The sequence below is a fragment of the Pleurodeles waltl genome, chromosome 4_1 (assembly GCF_031143425.1).
Source record: "Pleurodeles waltl isolate 20211129_DDA chromosome 4_1, aPleWal1.hap1.20221129, whole genome shotgun sequence".
Classification (NCBI taxonomy): Eukaryota; Metazoa; Chordata; class Amphibia; order Caudata; family Salamandridae; genus Pleurodeles; species Pleurodeles waltl.
In genome coordinates, this window is record NC_090442.1 from 982333460 (window position 1) to 982354797 (window position 21338).

Consider the following 21338-nt stretch of genomic DNA (forward strand, 5'->3'; position numbering starts at 1 on the left):
GTCATTGCCTGAGGCAGGGAAGGCGGGGCGATGCAGAAGGAGACGCCAGAAGGTCATGGACTGCAGGGCCGCAGGCACCCAGGAGCCAGAGGCGCAGGAGAACGACGGTGAGGCCCCAGGGAGATCCCCTCCAACCGAGCGTGGTGCGGTCTTTCCCGTCGGAAGATCGGTGCACGGCGTGGGACCTGCAGTTCAGGAGAGGGGGCCCGGGGACGAGAGACACGCACTGGCATCGGCGCAGAAGGACCCACAGGAGAGAGGCGGGACCACTGGTGTGGGGCCATTGGAGGGCCGTGGGACCTGCGGGTATTCCCAGAGTGGAGACAGTGCTAGGCTTGCTGGTCCAGGTGGGCAGCCTGGCTATGAGAATCAGCAACAGCGAGGGTAGACCAGCATACTGGTAAGCCCTGGAGGCCCCATCAAGAAGAGGAATGCTACGGGGGTTATGCGGCTGGGCGGTGTGACCTACCAGGGTAAAGACAGTGACGGGCCTAGACCGGCTGGGCCGGGGTAGGGGAGACAAGCATAACGGCGGAATGGGCCAGCCCATTCGGCCCTAATATGAAAGAGGAAGCTTGGCGGGACCAGCCGGGAGCGAGACCAGAGGTGGAATCTGCTTGGCTGCATAGGGCACTGTTGGGGCTGTGGTGCTGGGACACTTTGGGTGGGGCGGCATCTGGAGGAGACTTGAGTCTCACCTGTCGTCCTTGTGGTGGCCCCTGATGTAGAGGGCCCACAGGAGTGTGACACATGAACCCTGTGAACCCCACTGGTGTTTGCCTTGGGGCAATCGAAGCCCAAGTTGCAGGGCAATATGGGACAAGTCTCTCTCGACTAGCACGATGACCAGGCCCCGGGTGCGGCTACCCCTCTCGAGCCAGAAGGGATGAGCTACACATTAGATAAAATACTGGGGGACATTGAAGACTCTAAACTTACCCTGCAACGAGACAATAAACAAGGTCGCTGCCAAACTGGGTTTGCTGCGTGGGGACCATTAGAAACTGGCAGATAAAGTGTGTGATATGGAATCTACAGTCACGATCCTCCAACCATCCCATCAGGCGTTGAAACTTAAAGTATCTCACTTGACGGAGAGAGTGGACCCCCCTGAAACAAAGGGTGGAAGTTGAGGAGGGGCGCAGTCACCACAACAACGTTCTTATTGCCTTTGCTGCTTGCTCTTATGGACGAAATAGCCTCAATTCCTTTTTTGCCCTAGAGACGGCGCACCTTGTCCCGGCGCGAAGCTCTCCGCCAGGCAGGCCGCCTAGGCTCGTTGTGGCCGAACTTCTTTATTACAGCGATCAGGGTCTGCTGCTGCATAAGGCCCACATGGCTGGACTCTTCAAGATGGAGGGAGGCCAGGCGAGTCTGTTCCCGGACTTTACGGCGGCCGTGCAGGCCAGGAGGGCCATCTTTTCAGCGGTGAAGAGGGCCCTCAGAGAGAAAGGGATATCTTATGCTCCACTCTTTCCATGCCGGCTGAAACTAATGGTGGACAGAACTGCGCACTTCTGCCAAGACCCTGAGGAAGCATGGTCATGGCTGGAACACTACAGATCGGGCACGGCTGGTTCCCAAAAAGAGGAGACTACGACTGCCCAGCGCCATAAGAGAAGGAGAAGATCCCGGAGTCAGGCCCGCCAACCACGGCTCACCAAGCCCTTGCCACTCCAGTCAGAGGAGGGGAAGAAGCTGGCGATTCGAGATGCTGCCTTGTTAACAGAGACTGAACTTTCAGATGGGGTAGGAGCAAGAAAAGACCAGGATAATGACACAAAAACCCACCTGTCAGACTATGACTCTCAGACAAGCACACCAGAAGATCTCTTCGCTGAATCGTTTGACGCTGCCACTGATTATACATGATGTTCTTTGTCCTGAAAGGCTGGGCCGGACTAAGACGATGTCTCAACTGCTGCCTTGCCCTCCCAACTATTCCTGCCTCTTCACCTTCGTTGAGGTGGTATCGTATGTCACCTATTATGGCTATTGTGTACTGTTTGGGCGGCCGGCTGGACTGTCCTTGGGAGGGGAGTTGATATTTTGTTATGTCCTCAGTGATCATGAGTGGGTGTTGATCTGCAGAGCATGACGGAGGTGGTAGAACCACAGGGATTTTTGGCTGCCAGCGACGAGCGATTAAGGTTATACAATGCCTGTACAGTTGTCTGCACTTAATGTGATCACCTGGAATGTCCGGGGGCTCGGATCCATGGTTAAAAGACATAAAATTCTGTCACATTTAAAACGCCGCGAAGTACATATTGCAATGCTCCAAGAGACGCATCTCAGGCAGATGGAGGCCGAGTGTCCCCGCTGGCGTTGGAGAGGGCAATTGTTTGGGACTGCCTCCTCAACGTATGCCCGTGGTACATTGATATGGGTAAGGGCGGGGGTGCCCATGAAAGCAACGAGGGTGGTGGTGGACGACTACGGGCGGTTTATCTATGTGGAAGGTCATCTACATGGTAATCTCACTGTATTGGTCGGTGTACGCCCCTAACCAAGACCAGATGGCTTATCTTCACACCCTGTACGCACACATGGCTGACTTCCCAGGGGTCGTTCCTCATTGGGGGTGACTCTAATGGGGTCCTAGATCCAGATCTCGATCATTCCCCTCCACCAGTGCAAGGGGCTTTCTCTATTAGAATAACTATGGGGTTGGCTGCATGGCTGACTAGCTGGGCCATGGAGGAAGTGTGGCGTGCGCATCACCCGCTGCATCAGGATTATTCCTATTACTCCCATATCCACCAGGTTCGCACTAGAATAGACAGATTTGTATGCAATGTGTCAATCTGTGGGCAGATACAACACTCAGAGTACCTGGCCGTACATTCTCACAGCACAGCCCGCTTCTGATACATCTGCACGTGACGGAGCCCAGACAACCCCCATCCCGACATGGCGCCTCCAACTCGTGGCACTGGAAGATGCCAGTTCCGAGACACGTTGTCCACGAAAGTGGCGGAGTACTGTTCCTGTAATGTGGGATCGACATCGCAAAGGGCGGTGGAAAGGGAGCTCCTCAAGGTGGTGGTACGGGCCCCACTGTATGGGTCAGAAGACAGGTATTAAGCGAGCACTGGAAGGAGACCTCCAACGCCTCAAAGATCAACTGCATGCTTTGGACAATGAGCAGGGTCATGACCCTGAGGCCCTAAGCTGCGTATAGGGCATCTTTGAGGAATACATTATAGCCCTTGAGAAACTTAGATGTCATGACCATGCAGGGTATATGCGCAGGGTGCACGAGGACGAAGGTAGGACTGGACGGTTACTGGCCTGGTTGGTTCGCCCTCATTCAGCAGGAACGCCGATTACTGGGATCACGCTGCCTGACGCAGAAGTGGCGGAGGGAGAAGTGAAACTGGCAATTAAAGATTTGGCGACTGGTAGGACCCCCAAGACGGACGGCCTTCCCCAGAATTTTATAAATTGACAGTAGGCATTTTGGCTCCAAGGTTGGTGGCAATATATGAAGAAGCATATGAGCAGGGCTTTCTCCCTGTGACGTTTAGGGAGGCTCTGGTGCTCCCCCTCCCTAAGACTACTGATCGGTTTGCCGAGGTGAAAGACCTCAGGCCCCTTTCCATGATCAATACAGACTTTAAAATTCTGAGTAAGGTCTTGGCTAATAGTCTTTTGCCATATATGCAGAACCTGATCCATGACAACCAGTGCAGGTTCATACGTACCCGGAACACCTCACAAAATCTCCACAGACTGTACACTATTTTGTACGGTTATTCCCACCTGACGGATTCAAATGCCGTAGTAATGTCAGTAGACCTCGAGAAGGCTTTCGAAATGGTGAGATGGGACACATAGAAGTTACGATGCAGCGGATGGGATTAGGAGAAGCATGGCTTAAATGGTTCCGGTTGCTTTATGCTTCCCCAACCGCAAGAGTCAAGACTGGGCGGCAGATTTCTGACGTATACAACATATACAGGAGAATCAGGCAGGGGTGTTCGCTCTCCCCACTGCTCTTTGCCATGGCAATGGAGTCACTACCAGAGTGGTTCTGGAAGGAGGGGCATGGCGGCGGGATATCTAGGGAAGGAGTGGAACATATATTACTGTACGCTGACGACTATTGATCTATTTGAGGGATGGGGAAAGGGACCTGCCCTGGGCGCTTAAGGTGCTGGAGGATTTCGGGAAATAGGGTTACGTCTTAACAGGCAGAAGACATGCGTGTTCCCAGTAGCTGTGAGTGGTATCCCGCCTTCCACCTGCCAACAGATGTTAAGTGTGCTCCCAGTATGTTTCGATATCTTGGGATTCAAATTCATCACAACGTAGTCGATCTTAGGGAAGGCAACCTGGGCAAAACTTTCAGATCCCTTCGGACTGGTGTAGGTTTTTGGTGCTCCCTTAACCTGCCCTTAATGGCACAAATCTCACTGTCCAAGATGATTATGCTCCCAAGACTTCTATATTTCTTCGTTAACCTGTTGGTAACTATCCTGGTACACTGGTTCAAATCCTTAAATACCCTTCTCAGAGAATTAATATGGAACGGTGGGTGCCACATGGTTGCACTGGCCACTCTCCGCCTATGTCCGGAGGTGGGGGTGTGGGGGTCTGGGAGTCCCAGACTTCGAACTTTATTATATAGTGACACAACTGCAATGACTGGTGCGGAGACTGAATAACCACGGTTTGACAGAACTGGACTGGGATGGTGCCAGACAGCACACGGACAAGTTAGTGGCTGGATTGTTTCAACCAAGACTCCTGTCTTCACGGGGTTCTCATGTGTACGGCCTACACATCCTGGTGTACAGCGCTTAAGCACACTGGGGACCCTGATCCCCTATGTCCCTGCAATACCATTGGTGGGACTCCCACTCGGTGAACCCCCTCACTGCATTACACAGAGACAAATGCTTCCCTGGATGGAGGTGGGGTTGACTTCAAAAGGCGATTTATGCCGTGGGTGAGTGGTCATCTTTTGTAGAGCTCTCAGAAGGGGCTGACCTACCACAGGTCAGTTTCTGAGGTACGAAGCAGTGGCCCGAGCTGTGCAAGACTTATGGGGAGAGGGAACGGAGGAACCTCCCATCCATGCTGTGCCCCAGACAATGCTCCGGATGGGTGGAGGATCCCACTTGGTGACATGGTTATACAAGGCACTGAATGGAATACCAGGTAAGCCACTGCAATCCCTGAAGACTCGTCGGAGGCAGACTTTGGGCAGGAAGCTGACGGAGACTGAAAGAAAGGGAAATTGCATATGCATCCCGTGTCTCTCTGAATGCATGCTTTAAACTGATTCAGTTCAATCTGATACACAAGACATGTCTTACCCCACAAAGACTTCAGTCCATGTACGGAGGAGAACCCCAGGCCTGCCCTAGATCCCAAGTCCAAAATGTCGATTTTGGACACATGGTTTGGGGATGCCCTACCCTGGGAGTCTACTGGGCTGCAGTAATTGCGCGCCTTAACTTAAACTTAGATAGGTCCCTGCCCCTGGCTCTAGAGGTCTGCTTACTGGGCCTGCTGGTCAGAACACCCCCTAAAAAAGTAAGGAACAGATTCATAGATTTGGCTCTAGTATTAGCGCGGCATAGGATAGCGAGGTCCTGGAAAACCCATGAGGGATCCCAGCTAACTACATGGGTACAAGAAGACACACGATGGGCACGGTGGAGGAGAGGACTTTAAGGAGAGAAGAATCACAGGTGCTCTGACGCCAGCATATAGCACACCTCTGGGCTGAAATGACGGATGAATGGGAGTCTACTGATCTCCCTGGCGATGCCTATACAGAGACCATAGTTGAACCTCTGTCTGCCAGCTTAGCAGAGTTAGTTGAAAAGTTGTTTGCTAATGTGTAAACACAGAGACGCTGGAGATCACAAACTACGAGGACATCGTTACTTAGTTTGAAGAGTTGCACCTTAGTATTATAGACATTATTTTCATATATGTTTAGAAATGGCAAGGTTGTGCTCTGGATAGCAGGCGGCCCCCACCAGAGGGCATGACAGCAAGTATTTAGGATCCCCAGTAGAGGTCTCACATATTACTGTAGAACATAATAGCCAGGGACTGGTCATAAAAGTCATATATGTTTGGAAAGAGCAGAGTCTCAGGTAGATGTAAAGTTGTCAGAACAGACAGTTATATATGCTCACAATGATACAGATGTAACAAACTGATATGTAACAATGACTTCCGAAATACTTACAATGCCAATAAAAATATTTAAATAAAATAAAAGAACATACAAAGCAGGATTTCAAATTCGCATATCAGGATTCCCTGCATTGAGCATGCACATGAAAGATGGTCTCTGTCTAACGTGAGAAGTTTCTTGGAATTGCAGTCTGATTGTACATCAGCGTATGTTAAATTTCTGCCTATTTTCATGAGAACTGAAGTCGCTTCCTGCCTGGATCATTGAGTGGATTCAATACTTATTTCCATTCCTTAAATGTATTAATGATACGTAAATTGCTGGCAAAAGCTCACTCCTTGGTAACAATGTCACTGTCCAGCAGCATTTCTGAAATACAAGGTTACTGAATTTCACAGAAGATTACCAACAGTAGCAACAGAGCCAATTTTGAAAACAATTTGCGATGACCCTTTTAAAAATGTGACCAATTTACCTAGATCGATTAGAATTTTTACAAATTGCTCAAGAAAGAGGAAACCACACAGTATTACATTTGGGGCGGGTCTTCATAATTTTCCAAGTATCATAAGTCATTTACCACCATCAATCTTACGAATGATACAGCTTAACAAAACCACAGTGCAAGCAGGCAACTATTTGAAAACTACTGTCTCCAAACAGGGACTTGCAAACATATAAACGTATGAACTCACATTGTCCATAATTTTCACAGAAGGAAACCACTTTACAAGTTACAACTCTCTTCTTAAGTACAGCAGAAAGAAGAAGTTTAAGAAGAACCAGTTACTTACCTTAGGTAAAGCTCCTTATGGTGAATAACCACACACTCATCACTTTCGAATAACACCAAACATTGGACTGGCTCTGGAAAATTTCTAACACTGCTCCTACATGCTAAAAGGTGGCCCTTTAGTGTTCCGTACTGACTACATACCGTTTTGCAAGTTATGAAGCAGGGTTGCATCCAAGCGCTGCTCCTTGCACGCTGATGTCTAATTCTTCTCTTTTCCCTTTTAGTGCCCTCAGACACAGGGTGTTAGCAATTGTAACAGTGTGCTGACAACTAGTATGGGACCTTATCAGAGGTCACACCACAGAACAGGGAGGTGGGAGGGCAATAAGAAATCTGCTTTTAGAGTATCCACCAGAAAAAGCATTTTCAAAGGTAACTTGTTTATCTGCTGAATACTTCTAATAGCAGATACCTCCTTAAAATAGATGCCAAAGCAGAACCCCCCCTGAGAAAGAGTCTGTGGCATGGCCTCAGACCAAACAATCTTGCAGAACTGAGCAGACTGAGTCCTTCATGACACCCATATCACAGCCTGGACGAAATCATGGACAGGTCCCCTTCACGCTAACACAATTGTGGCTGCTTTGGCCCTGGTTGAATGGGCTCTCAGACCTTCCAGGGGCTGCTTCCTTGCCAGTACAAAGCAGATCTTAATGCAAAGGTCTATCCACTTTGACAGAGTCCTCTTCTGCACAGCCTTCCCTTCTGTGCTCCTGAGAAACCCACAAGAAGTTGATTGGTCATCTGCTAGATTGCAGTGGAATCAATGTAAAATCTTAGAGCTCCTTTGGTGCGAACCAACCTATTGAGTCCCTCCTTTTCCTTTAAGGGGCAAGAAGCGAAGATCACTGGTAGGTCGATCCATTGTCTAATCTAGAAATGAGTCACACTTTTGGTAAGAAGGAAGCCCAAGTCTGCAACATCAGTTTGTTCATGAAAACGTTGGTGCAGACCAGTTGCCCTGAATCTACCTCCAGTTCACTTACACAACAAGCTGATGTAATCTCAATAAGGAAGACAGTCTTCAAGGTCACAATTTGCAGAAAGCAGCTAAGCATTGGCTTGAATGACTTACACAGAAGGAATGTCAAAACCAAGTTAAGGTCCCTCTGTGGCATCAGAAACAGTTTGGGAGGGAATAAGTGTGTAGTCACCATTGACTAGGGATCCCAGAACACTTCGGATGAATCCACAATTCAGCAGTGTCAAGTACTCTCTCACAGGGAAATACTCCCAAATAAGGATCAATAAATTCTACTGGGCAGAAAAAGCAGCTGGTTAGATATGATGCACAAAGTGGAGGCAGTATAGCCCTTTTTTTGCCACCCTTGCTCTTATTATTTTTGATTGCTTAATTCATGTGGGGCCACAGACATTACAATTATGAGAAGTTAACTTTAACCTGAGGTTTTTGGATTCTGAAAGCTACTGAAAACTCCAGGTTTACTTCTGGGCCAAAATAAGGAATTACTGACGGAACTAGACCCAGTTTCCAATTCTCCTGGCAATATCTAATTTCTTAATAGGTCACAAATCTCAAACTTGTAACACATTGGATTTTCCCTGCCCCTGGAGTTACAGCACCCCAGCTATTGCTAATCCCAATTCCTGATCAGGTAAAGAGGGTTCATGGAGAACTTTCAATCCAAAATTAAGAAGCCACTCCCAGAACAGTCAACAAGCAAATCATTCAGGGACTGACAATGATTGAGTGGTGCCTGGTATGGCGTTAGTCCAACTTGCCCACATTTACTATCTTGCTTTCTGATCCTGATGTAGAGTTGCTATCCCCGAGGCACCAAAACTGCATCTATCTGAACGGAGCACATGCTTTCCTTTCGCAGTCACTTCCCTCTATGCCTTACACTACAAGGCACAGAAGTAGTCTTAGGCAATATTCAAGAAAACTATAACAGCTGTGAAAAGTATTTTGCACATAACATACTCACATTTGATCTTTTGTTGTAATACTGCATACGTACTTCATTCACATTACATACCACAGAGATTATATATAAAGTGTGTGCTGCCTGGTGTTTCTTACAGTGGCTATCTTTAACCTGTGACTACTTTATGTAGTTGTGTCACTGTGCTTTCGGCCCGTCACATACAGCAAACTCCACTTAAACATTTTATTTCTTCTCAATGTAATATCAAACAAAAAGACACCAACCATGAATACTTCACTTCTTCCATTGCACCTTCTCATACATGTAATCAGATTTCTAAAGTAGTTAAGAAGCACGAATCAGTTTGCCTGCTGTGCAATGTTCTCTAATAGTGTCCTAAAACATTTAATTCATTAGGCCTTTGACAAATGTCAGCCTGTAACGATATGTTAACAAAGAGATCACATCACCAGAAGAATGCAAGCACTGGCGTTCCTCTGGGAACGCGAGGGCTGGTGTCATGGCATAGCCAAAGTTCACACCTAGCACTTGCACATAACAGACCATCGTCAGAACACGGTCAGTGGAACTTTGTCTTTAGCCAAAGTTCAATTCCTGCTCTCAATGGCCTTCTGTTTTCAACTACATGCCATATGCAGAGGGCTACTGGCCAAACAGACTGAACACAGGTAATAGCCCAAGCCATAGAATTAACCAAGTTAACTAACTAGGTAGGGCTGCTCATCCTATGGACCTGGACAATGCATCTAGAACAGGGGTCTCCAACGAGTAGCTTGAGAGCTACTGATAGCACGCCAGCACCCTTAAAGTAGCTCTGAGAGGTGAAGGAAAGCCCTGTAATCTCATTCAGAGAATCTGTGCAGTTAAAGCCAGCCAACCCAAAGGCAGTACCTTATGATAGCACTCAAACAAACATTGTGTTGGCCTATAGGGGCTGCCACATGACAATCTGCATCCACTTTCAATCTAAGACACAAGGAGAATAGCCATGTCATAGGCCGTGCTTAATCAGTCACACCATGCTTATGAACAAAGGACGATGTAGCCTGAGCACTAGCTGGTGCTGACCCACCAAAGTCAGGGTCTGCAGGAGCCAGAGTGAAAACCTGTTAGTTGGGTGCATGATCACCCCATGATCTGAGGAGAGCTCGGTATGGATCCAAATCAGAGAACAGTAAGAGCCTCATTTGCATCATTTATGTGTGCATCTCTGTGACAATGTTCCCTTCCTAAATCCTAAATAAACAGTGTTGCTTCCTGGACACTACACCGGGTTTAAGGCCAACCAAATGTATATTCCAGCCTCCATTAAAAGAGTTTCATCTCTAGCACAATTGTGTCTGTTCATAGCATAATGGTGCCAGTGTTCATCCTTGACTATTTAGGGCAATTTTGTTGTAGCATATTGCAGCCGCCATTGATATATTAAGGGTATGACTTGTCTACTTTAATACATCCCTGCATAATTATGGCCATGACTGAGATATGGTGGGCATCCTGGTCGTTATGGTGTCCTGCCCTTAGCACAGCGGTAGCCCTGGTATGATGGCAGGCATTATTGACATAATAAAGGCATTCTTGGTGTTATTTTGAGCATTTATGGACTATGATTGAAATACCTGGCCATTTGAAGCAGAATCTGTCTCTGTGAGGCATTTGTAACAATGAGTAATTGAAAATTACAAACTAATGTTTAGGGACTGTATGTTTCCTAAAAATGAAAACCGCTATTTTAAAGGCAAACATGTTTTCTCAGAAAAGGTTTGACAGCTGGGAAATTGAGTTTGTTTGCCCAAAACTGAGAGTGGGAGACAAATATGTGTATTTTCAAAAAACGATAATGACTGGAATTCTGAAACACATTTAAAATTGAGACTTTAATGATAGTTCAAACAGAGTTATGGAGACATTTTGCTGTGGTTACATGTTATTTGTGCCAGATGGAACGTAATGATTTAAATGTTACTTCACCAGTCAGGTGCGGACTTTGAGTATTGATAAGATTTTTCCTGGCATTCCTTCAGGTTACCTTATTTGGGGAGCTTGTCCAGTCACTACCCATAATCCTGCGTACAGTGGTCCTAGTATAACGTTAACATACATGGTAATATTTTACAATTAAAAAATATGTTAGTATCTCAGGAGGATTTTCCTGGAGCAGAAGTAGCTCTCACTACGGAAAAGGTTACAGACCCCTGATCTAGAGTATGCTATACAAGACAAAACACACAATTTATTGGGCTTTTGAGTAAGTAATGTCATCAATGATGTTGACGATAATGTCATGTGATGTCGTACTGGGGCAAGAGTTCAAGTTGTGCGGCAAATTTCAGGTGTTTTAGGTTTGATGTTGTAAAAAGACATGGCATGATGCAAAGGTTTTTTTTGTCTGTCTTCTTAAAACGTAACCTAAACTTAAATGTTGATTTAAATAAAGACAGACAGGTAGAAAATAGGGATAACACAAAAGGAAGGAACAGAAAGATTTAGGAAATTTATTAGAATCCAAAGTCAAGTATAAACCGGTGGAGTAGGGACCATGGTCAAGATTGGCCATCGGTTGGCAGTAGAGAGCACTCCCAACCTAAAAGGCAGACTAGTATGGGATGAACATTTCTCAAGTACAAAGATAAGAGAAGTTGAGTGTTTCTACAAATGGCCTACTTCAAACAAATGAACAAACATAATAAACATGCAGTTCCGAAAAGGAACCAAGAATAATGAAAAAGGACTCAGCAGAAGTACTCTGAAATGAAAATTATTAAAAGTGTAAAAACAACCAATATGGTATAGCACACACTACCTTTTTCATCAGATTCAGAATCTGAATCATCTGAGCTTTCGACAACTTCCAACTCATCATCCTCTTCTTCTTCCTCCTCCTCTTCTTCTTCTTCCACTTCATGTTCACTAAGTTCCTGGACTTCCTCCTTTAAATAAAAAAGGAAGATTATGTTATAAACAGTTTCAACTGTGATGTTGTACTTCAAGCTTCTCTAATAGACAATTCAGATTTGATCTTGGTTGTAAAAATGAATAAAAAAGAAACTATTTAAGCACACAAACGTAAACCACTTCGGAAAGGAAAAGATTAACATGTTATTTACCTTCAGTAATGCTCGCCACACTGGATACTCTAACTGTAGATGTCTCATTTTAGAGGTATCTACCAAGTACCAAGCTGGACTCAGATTTTGTGTAGCAGTGCTTCTTAGACGCTAGGTGGTGTTGTTTGTGTTAGTGCTGACACCAGCATGCCAGAAGTGACTAAGTGGAGCTGCATTTAAATGTCATTCCTAAGTGCTGTTGTCAGTTTTCTTGTCTTTGCCATTTCAGCGCCCTCAGGCTCGTAAAGTGACCAACCGCTGGTAACAGTGTGCTGAATACTAACTTGGGATCTTTTCAGATTTAAAAAAGAGGGCACTCCACAAAATGGAGAGGTGAAAAAGCAGTAAGGAACCTGAGGTTAGATAGAGTATTCATCAGAAAGACACACCAAGGGTAAGTAATTGTTCTTCATATTTGATCTTCCAGCTTCGGATTCTTCACCTTAGAATAGATACCAAAGCAGTACCTCTCAAAGGTACTGAACAGAGACGGGCAGGTGTCTTTTTCACTGGACCTGGCCATCTAGGATTGCCCTGTGAATGTACGCACCAAAACCCACATTGTAGCCCAGCAGATGTCGAAGAGAGGCATCCCTTACACCAAAGCAGCCGTAGCAGGCTTGGTCCAAGTGGATAGACACTAGACTTTCTGGGACCGCTTTTTGGCCGATCCGTAGCGGATATTTGTTTCAGAGAACACCATAAAAAGTTAATCGGCCACTCAATGGTTCATGGAATAATCTATGTAAAAGCCAAAAGCCCTGGCGTCCAACCAAAGGGGTCTCTCCTCTTTTTTTTTTTTTTGGGGGGGGGGGAATCAGGGGTAGAGCGAAGGATTGTCTAAAATAGAAGGAAGTCACAACTTTGGTAAGAAGGCTGCTCGAAACCACTGCACCAGTTTGGCTGGGAAAAACAAGGTGTGCAGCAGTTGCACTGATAATGCCTCAGTTTACTCATTCAATGAAATCACAATAAGGATAACAGTCTTCAATGAAAGAAGATCCATTGATCAGCTATGCATATGCTTAGAAACCGTACATATGAGAAGGCTAAGAGCAAATGAAGTTCCTACTAAGGTATCACAAAAAGTTTGAAATGGAACATGTGTCAAATCTTTAATAAACCTCAACACAGCAAGTGATCTAATAAGGCCGTTTGGCACGACAAACACAGAAAGACCAAAAGGGCTGACAAATAATGGTTTGCAATGACTAGTTCATAGCTTTGCTGGGCTAAAGACAAAACAAACAAACGGACGTCCAACAAATTCAGTTGTAAAGGGATCAGCGTCCTGAGAACCACAACAAATTGTACATTTATCAGAGTACCCAGAGTTGAGTGAATTTGTGGAGATGCTCCTCGCAGCGAAGACAACATCTACCACCTCAACTGGCAGAAAAAAAAAACATTAACTGTTGCCGCTCAATCGCAATGCATAGAAGAGTAAGTTGTGTGAAATCTGATAGAAGATTCTGCCCTGTTTCTGGGACAAGAGCCCCCCCCCAGACTGATTGGGGGATGGATGCTTGTGCTCAGACTTCTGCATTCTCCTGGCTCATCCTGGGACAACTAGGATGATTTGGGCCCAGTCCTTCTTGAGCTTCTTCAACACACAGGACTGAAGAGGCAACAACAGGAAGGCATACCATAAAGGAGTCCTCTGTTCCATTCCAGTCAGGTGCTATCCTGTGCTTTTGTAAGAGTACCAAGATTTATTTGACAAAAGCACAAAATAGTGCAGAGGTGTAGGGCTATTGGAAAGTTAATAATCTGTCTGTGAGAGAAACTAGCTTTGTTAGAGCATTACTTGCTTCTCCAGGCAGTACCCCTCTGGTTCCCATCTATCTCGATTTTGGTCTTAATCGGATTTTAGGCATGCTAGTTTTAAAACCTCTGTTATACTGGGTAAGGATATGGTCCGCTCTGGAACTGAGTATTAAATGGAATTCACTTCCTGATCTTGTAAAAAGACCTAACATCTCAATCCCATGGTTTAAGCATGTGTCAAACTGGTTCCGTATCCTGGGTCTTTGGAGTTTTTGGGAGAATCCCCAGGGTTTAATGAAAGCCCAGATGCAGTCCCTGAAATAAGTTTATTGGGCCTATGTTAAGAACGGCCACTTTTTTGCTACAACTCACGGGCGGGTGGCCAATCAATTCCTTGATTTTAATGGTAACCCCGGTACGAGTCCTTTTTGGATATTATGGATATACGCTTTCATTATGGGGGTTTGCCACTAATGTCTTTGAAAAGTAGCTGGAGGGAAACATCGGTATCAACCATTTGCCCTGTTTGTGGTGCAGCTCCTGAGTCGGTTGAACATTTCTTGTTTTTCTGTACAGCTTACGCTATTTCCTGGCATAAGTGGATATGTCTTATCTGCCGAAGCCTGGGCACCAGACAATATGTTTCTGCCCTCAGGATTTTAAAAAGCAATACTTCTACTATTATGGTACAGGCAATTGGCAAGTCCCTTGTGGCTGCATGGCACATATGCACCCGTTTTTTAAAAAAAGGATGTCAATGAATTATGTTTAATAATTTGTGCTAATTATGCATTCTCAGGGATTGATTTTATTGTTGCTAGCATTTTACATAGCGTTTTATCTTTTGTATTTATTAATGGAAATGTATATAGAGTATCTTGTTTTTTATGCTTTGATGTTTTTTTTGATGACTGAATAAAGTTCTGTATGATGACATACATGCTCTTGGCACCTGCAGATGCACAATGGAGGAACCAGGACCTCACTCAAAACTGTTTGATGCAGTACCACTTGGAGGTGGTGGTGTCCATAAGAACCTGCACCAGCCTCCCTTTGTGGACAGTAGGAAGGCCTTCAGGGCCAGACTATTGGCCTGCATCTCCAGTAATGTGATATGAAGTTGGACCAGAACTGAGCAACTCAGCACCATGGTGGCCCCAAGGGCTAATCCAATTCTTTTTCAGGTAAAATATTTATAAAATTGGCATTCTGAATGTGGAGGTAGAGGTTAGCATCAGTATAATGATGGGAGAAAAAATAGTCCACCTACTCATCATCATCATCAATGTGGGAAAAATATTCTATCCCGTGGATACACATCAGTCAGAACTGAAAATGGCTTCCAACTTCTGACAAGGCAAGTGAACAGTAGGCAAATTCTCCTCAGCTTTAGCCTGCACTCGCATTATTTCATAGCACGCCATAGGCCAAGATGTCATTGAAGTTGGTTATGGATCCGACAATGGAGTCTGTACGGACTCCAGAATCGATGCCAAGCTGGGCATTGCTGGTTGTGTCTGCCCCACGAAGCAGAGACCCTGACCGGAGGTGGTAGAAGCCCTAGCTAAGGCCAAACTGAGTCAGTTGGCACTGGGAAGACCTGCTGGTGTAAGTCCAACTAGAGGCCATGAAGAATCCAAGGGGTCTGAAGACATGCCGGAGAGACTAGAACTATCTGAAACAACTATGTCATTTATTCCTCTAAAGGCCTTAATTTGTTGCAGAGTAGTCTATGTCCATGGAATGTGGGTTGCATCACCTCCTACCTCAGAATGGGAACTCAACTGAATGATACCAACTCAGTCGACTCAAGCACTGCCTGCAGAACATTTCCCTGTACTGGGAGCAAGTGGATAGAGCAGAATCCTACTTTCGCTTGCGCCTACAGGAGTGTTTTGACTTCATTGTGGGCTTACTTAAGAAGGGCGATCGGAACGGCATAGGGACTTTGAGCAGGTCTGGCCTCTATTCTCGTGTGCTTGCGATGTAAAGCTTGGCTTTGCACTCCATGATGGCCTTCACATGTATCAATAAACCTCTGTCACAGGACTGGAACTTATGCCTGGAGCCAAGATTGGTCATGTGGGTCAGTGACCAGCATATGCTTCCTGGAGGAGCAGTATAGCTTAACTCTTGAGGTGTTAAGGTGACATCTCTGACCAACTCACAAAACGAATTTGGTAACAGTCAATTTAACACCAAAAAAGTTGGGAGCTGAGCTCTGGATCCAAATTGAAGTGGGTGAAAAAAGAAGAACTGACATAAGTGTGCAGGGACTGCAAATCCATGAGGCTGTGTGTCTTCACATCTAGAGGTGGCCCATTTCCAGCAAGCAGAAGCTAATGCAGAAAGGTTTCCAATTCCAATCTGGCACCTAAGAGAATTTCAAAGGTGAGGAATCTGTAGTTAGGCAAAGCCCTCAGAATGTGCTTTTACAGAGGTCATTCTATAATAAAGAACCCCACAACAAACACCAAAATACATTGTAGGATCACAATTTAAAAGTAGTACCTCATGAAGAAGCAAGGTGCAAATAAGTGATGTACTAGGTGGGAGGACCTCTTAATAGTTGAGGCAGCAGGAAGAACCTCTCCCACCATTTTCCCAGAGTAATTATAAGTGGCTTAGATTAGTTCAAGCATTCCATCGATCACTTTTTTTGTATACTTTAGTGTGTCACCCTAAGTGGGACAGGTATCCACAGACGTGGGTCCCACGCATACACTGCCACTGGAACCAGGCTGCAAATGGCTAAGCAGCTTAATCTACGGTTGTTTGTGTTCCGATCAGGGAGGACCTGGCTTGGCAGTTCAGGCTGGACCGTTCCGAGTGGAGCGGGATCAAGACTGATTTGCACATATCTGGGTCCAAATTGATGTAAATAGTGTACAAGATACATTTTGACTGGGATGCAGCCCAGTGTAATTATCAGTGGCTTAGATGAATTCAAGCATTTCATCCATCACTTTTTTTGTATCCCATTTTCCCAGGCACCCATCCTTCATGCTGCACCAGGGCATGGTGGACTATTAAATTCACATGTATTTGAATAATCAGTTTACTGGTCCTATGTAAGGGACAATTATATAATCTGCAAATCACATGGCCGCTTGACAAATCTCTATATTGATTTTAAATGGCTTCCGCAATATGAACCTTATCTAGATACATACCCGATTTGCAGGGTAAGGGCTTGTATGCAAGATTTCGGTTTGGAACCTTGTCATTGTTGTTGTCCTTAACCAGCAGTTGGGGGTCATCCACTTCTCCCGATATATGTCCTGTTTGTGGAGGCGCCTCAGAAACTGTTGGGCATTTTATGTTTTTTTGTCCTGCCTATTTTACCCCATGGTCAAACTGGATCCGTAAAATCTGCCGAGATATAGGATTAAATAATTGTACTTCTTCATTAAGGATCCTAAAAAGTCACAGTTCAAATGACCTTATTCTTGCAGTCAGCAAGTTCTTAGTGGCAGCGTGGCACATACGTCGCTGTCTTTTAATAAACAAGGACTTACGAAGTTGACCTAGAGGAAACTTTTATGTGTAATTTGATTTTATTCATATGTATTAACATTTTATATTAGATTACTGATGATTGTATTTAATTGTGATTATTTATTGCACTGTGCTGCTTTGATGGTCAATGGACCGAATAAAGCTTCTTGTTGTTGTATTAAATTCACCTGTATTTGTTTTAACTATTTTGGAAGGTTGTCTTTCCCAGATGTAAGAAAATACTAAACTAAAACTTTGACTAGCCCTAAGGCATAAACATAATCAAGAGCATGACAGTTGCCTTGAATAATACATAAAGAAAAACCTACAATTGCTTAATCATTGAAAAACTCGAAAGCCAACCTATGGATATAAAGTGGAACACTTATTTAAAATACTAGTAATGGAAAAATGTTGCTTCTGGCACCAAGTAATATGATAAAGACATCAAAGATTGGGGCCCTTTCACTTGCATGGAGGGGGTGGCCAATCTGTCAGTGTGAAAACATGATTATCGTAATTTCTCTCTGAAATTGGTATCTGTACAGAAGCTGAAATCGTTATCAGTACAGAGGATGAAACCAGGCAGCTGCACTTTCTGTGGAGATTTACTTTGTCTTGGCTGAGTAGCTTTTGGTGGCCTGACGTTCAAGATATTTTCTCTAAAAATATGTTTGTCAAGTTCTAACCATTTAATCGTCATAAGGAAGAAGGTCCACAATCCACATAATTTTAGGAAAGATATTATTCAAATGCACGATTGAGTGTGTCAATGTCAGATTTAAACGTATGTTGTAATATCATTAATTAAAAAAACAATATTAACAACGCTTAATTATTAAAACACAAAATAAATCGGGTCTCAACATCATACATGAAGCAGTACTAATAGTCTAATAAGAGAGTAAATGATGGCTCCTTTTCACTTACAACCAGCAAATCACAGTTTTTTCTTTCAGAAATTCCCTTTTCATCTGATTTTTCTTGCTCGGTATCAGTGTTATCATCTTTCACAACACTAAGAGAAACATAAATACAATATTTAATAGCTTATAAATTGCTATACATGTCAATATCACCATGTTTCTTAAATATATATAAATTGTTGTAATACATCCAGTTTCAAATTAGAGTACAAAAAATATTAACATAAAAGAGTGGGCAAAGCAGTCATTTTTTCCAAATGTATTTCTGTCAACAGTGATAGTTTTGATATGATGTATCATCATTAATGATAAAAAGAAATCACAAAATATAATTAAGGCTGCATTGCACTACCAACACAAACAAAAAATCTAAAATGAAAAACAAACTTTATCAAAGAGAAAGCACAAATTATGATAGATGATCCCATCTACACATGGAAATATTAGGAAAGCCAAGCTTCAATAATGCAGGTGGTATGAAGCATACCAGCATCTTTATTCCAAAGAGGTTGGTCTGAGCATTACTTAACCTTTATACACAAAATGCCTACACTCTACATTACTGCTGCTCTCAGCCTTTGGATTCACCATAAAAGCATGAGTTGGACACGGAGGCTCCAGGGCAGACTATTTAACACTGACAGGGCTCAAAAAATCTGCTGGACCACTGCAATGGCAAGTTTTATGTTATGAGGTTGAGATATTTTTAGATTCCACTCGACCTGACCCTTCTGGCAGGCAAATAACAGGTGTTCTGTTCAGTCAGAAACTGAATTTGCAATTAAACTACCTTTAAATCTTATTCTTGTGACATTTGCTCTGTATTCAGAGACAGAGGTCAAGTCAGTTTGTCTTCTTGCAATGCAAATACTTTTCCTTGTGACAGCAGAGTTCCAGGATTTTGTAAGGTGAACTGTCTGACCTATGTGACATGAAAGGCTTTTGGTATCAGGTTTTTCCTTATATAACTAAGTCAACTTTACAAACATTTCAAAGTATTTCAGTAGCTGTGAAAGACCATTTTTTCTACTCTGTGAGATTAAAAATATTTTAAGAGCATGAAAAAAAGTCAGACCACTTTACTCGGTGATGTGCAAATGATAAATGTTTTCTGAAACCCAATTTTCACAGATTGTTAATACACTACATAGTATATTGAGTAAAGCTGCAAGTTAGTGGGAAGATTTTTGGACATTTCTTGAAAATTTACTGTCTGTAAATGACAGTGCGCTTACCACCTCATGCTATAGTAATATATTTATTAAAAGTGAGTGTTAAAACAAACTGACAAACACTCCTGCCCAATGGCAAAGCTATTAGTAAACTAAGAGGCAAGCCATGCATGGATCATGTGTACCCTATATTTGGACTAGTTTTTATTATACATGGAGCAGATGTTTAGTGCATTTAATCAAACAGAAGAGGATATTTTTTTACAGAAGAAATGCTGAACTCACATATTTGAAGGTGCACTCATGTGAGAATGAAGAAAAAGGAGACTGTAAAATACAATATTTGCCTTGGATTATGCAATTTATGACCTGTTTCTGGGTCAAGTACATTACAGTTAGGTCAAGTAACATTTTTATGATTTTTCGAGGCCTACTTGTCTACATCAAGGGTACATTGTTTTGGGTACTGGTAGGCAGAAGAAGCTTTAGCTCTATTCTTTACTGGAGGAGGCACAAGGCAAGTGTGATGAGCAGGGGGACACTGTTTCAGAACCTGGCCTCACAGGTCATAAGCATTCGATTTGGAGTGAGTTATGGTTTGCATGGCTGATGTGAGATTTATGCTGTGATCATAACCATGGGCCCCAATGGGGGTGGCAGTCAGGATAGGCGCACCCTGCCCTTTAAGCCCTTTTCTTTTAACTTTCCTAACAGTGCTTGGCATATCATATTGGTTAATGGAGAGCACAACACACATTTTCTGTTTATGCAAACCAGTAATAGTGCAGCAGATTTTCCAGTCCACAGCTCGAACCACAAATGTATAACGAACAAAGGAAAAAAGCTCCATTGCTCTCTAGTGTGGCTTTAATTTTTTGGAGTTTCCAGTCTGCAGGGAAACTGCGAATTATTGTCCAGATCTCTCTAAAATTCAATCCATTGATGTCCTAACAAAAAAGTTTTTTAAAAACTGAATATCTCAAAAAATAATGAAGGAATTTATTTACACCAAACAAAGCTTTAATTAAAGTTTTATTTCCATGCCAAGTTTGGTGTAGTTCAGTTGAACCATGTAGGCTCCATCGTGGAGCGACGAGTCCTATGGTAGTTAAAATGGAAAATGCCAACTATGCTATTCCTCCTACTTTAGGCCCTTACTTGACAGGCTTGAATGAATGTACTTTTGTGGGTTTCCTATAATTTAGCTGAAAAATGTTTAGTTGTTAGGAAAACAAAAATGTCTTTCCAATGGACATATATATATTATTTTCCCTCCACTGAAAAAACACAAGGGGTAGAGGGACGTTGTAATTCAGTTTAAGCTTCACCCACAAAAAAACATAGAAATTCGGCAATTATAGTTATACTTATCTTCGGGTACTCTAACTCCAGCCAGAAAGTATTTTTAAGCCACTAGAGTGATAGTTTCTTAACATAAGTATAACTATAACTGCTGCATTTCTATGGTATTGCTTGGGTAAAATGTGAACATATCTATAACGTCCCTGTAAACTTTGTTTTTCTTCCAGTAAATTTTGAATTTTCTGTGTAGTTTTTTTTTTTTTTTTACGTAAAGTGATATATAAATAATATATTAATACAACCAATGCACGCACAGCCTTTGTCTGCGCGCCGCAGGGGTTGGCCACAGGGCCTGCCAACTCCCCCGCATGCACCCGACCACAAGCTGCACATGGCCTTCAGACAGGTGTGGTGGGGGTATGGTGTGTGAGAGGGTGAGTTTTTTTTTTTTTTTCCACTGGGCTTTGGATATACACTGGTTGGGTTGCGCTGTGCCCCCCGGTGGATCTGCAGATCAGCAAAAAAAAAAAAAAAGAAACTGGGCAATATTTTGTCCAAGAAGGGTCCTTTAGGAACCCTCCATGTGTCCAATGGGATCAGGATACCTCTATGCCCTCCCAAATCGAGCTTCATGCCAAATTTGGCGTAATTCCGTTCAGCAGTTTGGGCTGTAGCCGTTTTTAAATATTACAAAATCTCC

The 21338-nt window shown here is 43.7% G+C and overlaps 1 protein-coding gene across 12 annotated transcripts in view; it reads right to left on the reverse strand.

Annotated features, from left to right (window-relative positions):
- Positions 1–21338, reverse strand: part of KIF21A (kinesin family member 21A) — a 725937-nt gene that overhangs the window by 392043 nt on the left and 312556 nt on the right. For all 12 annotated transcript variants that reach the window (XM_069229749.1, XM_069229747.1, XM_069229752.1 and 9 more), the window contains 2 exons: positions 18169–18256; positions 11670–11796 (listed from right to left, as the gene is read on the reverse strand). In XM_069229749.1, coding sequence (XP_069085850.1) covers positions 11670–11796; positions 18169–18256 — 215 coding nt within the window. The remainder of the gene's footprint in view (positions 1–11669; positions 11797–18168; positions 18257–21338) is intronic.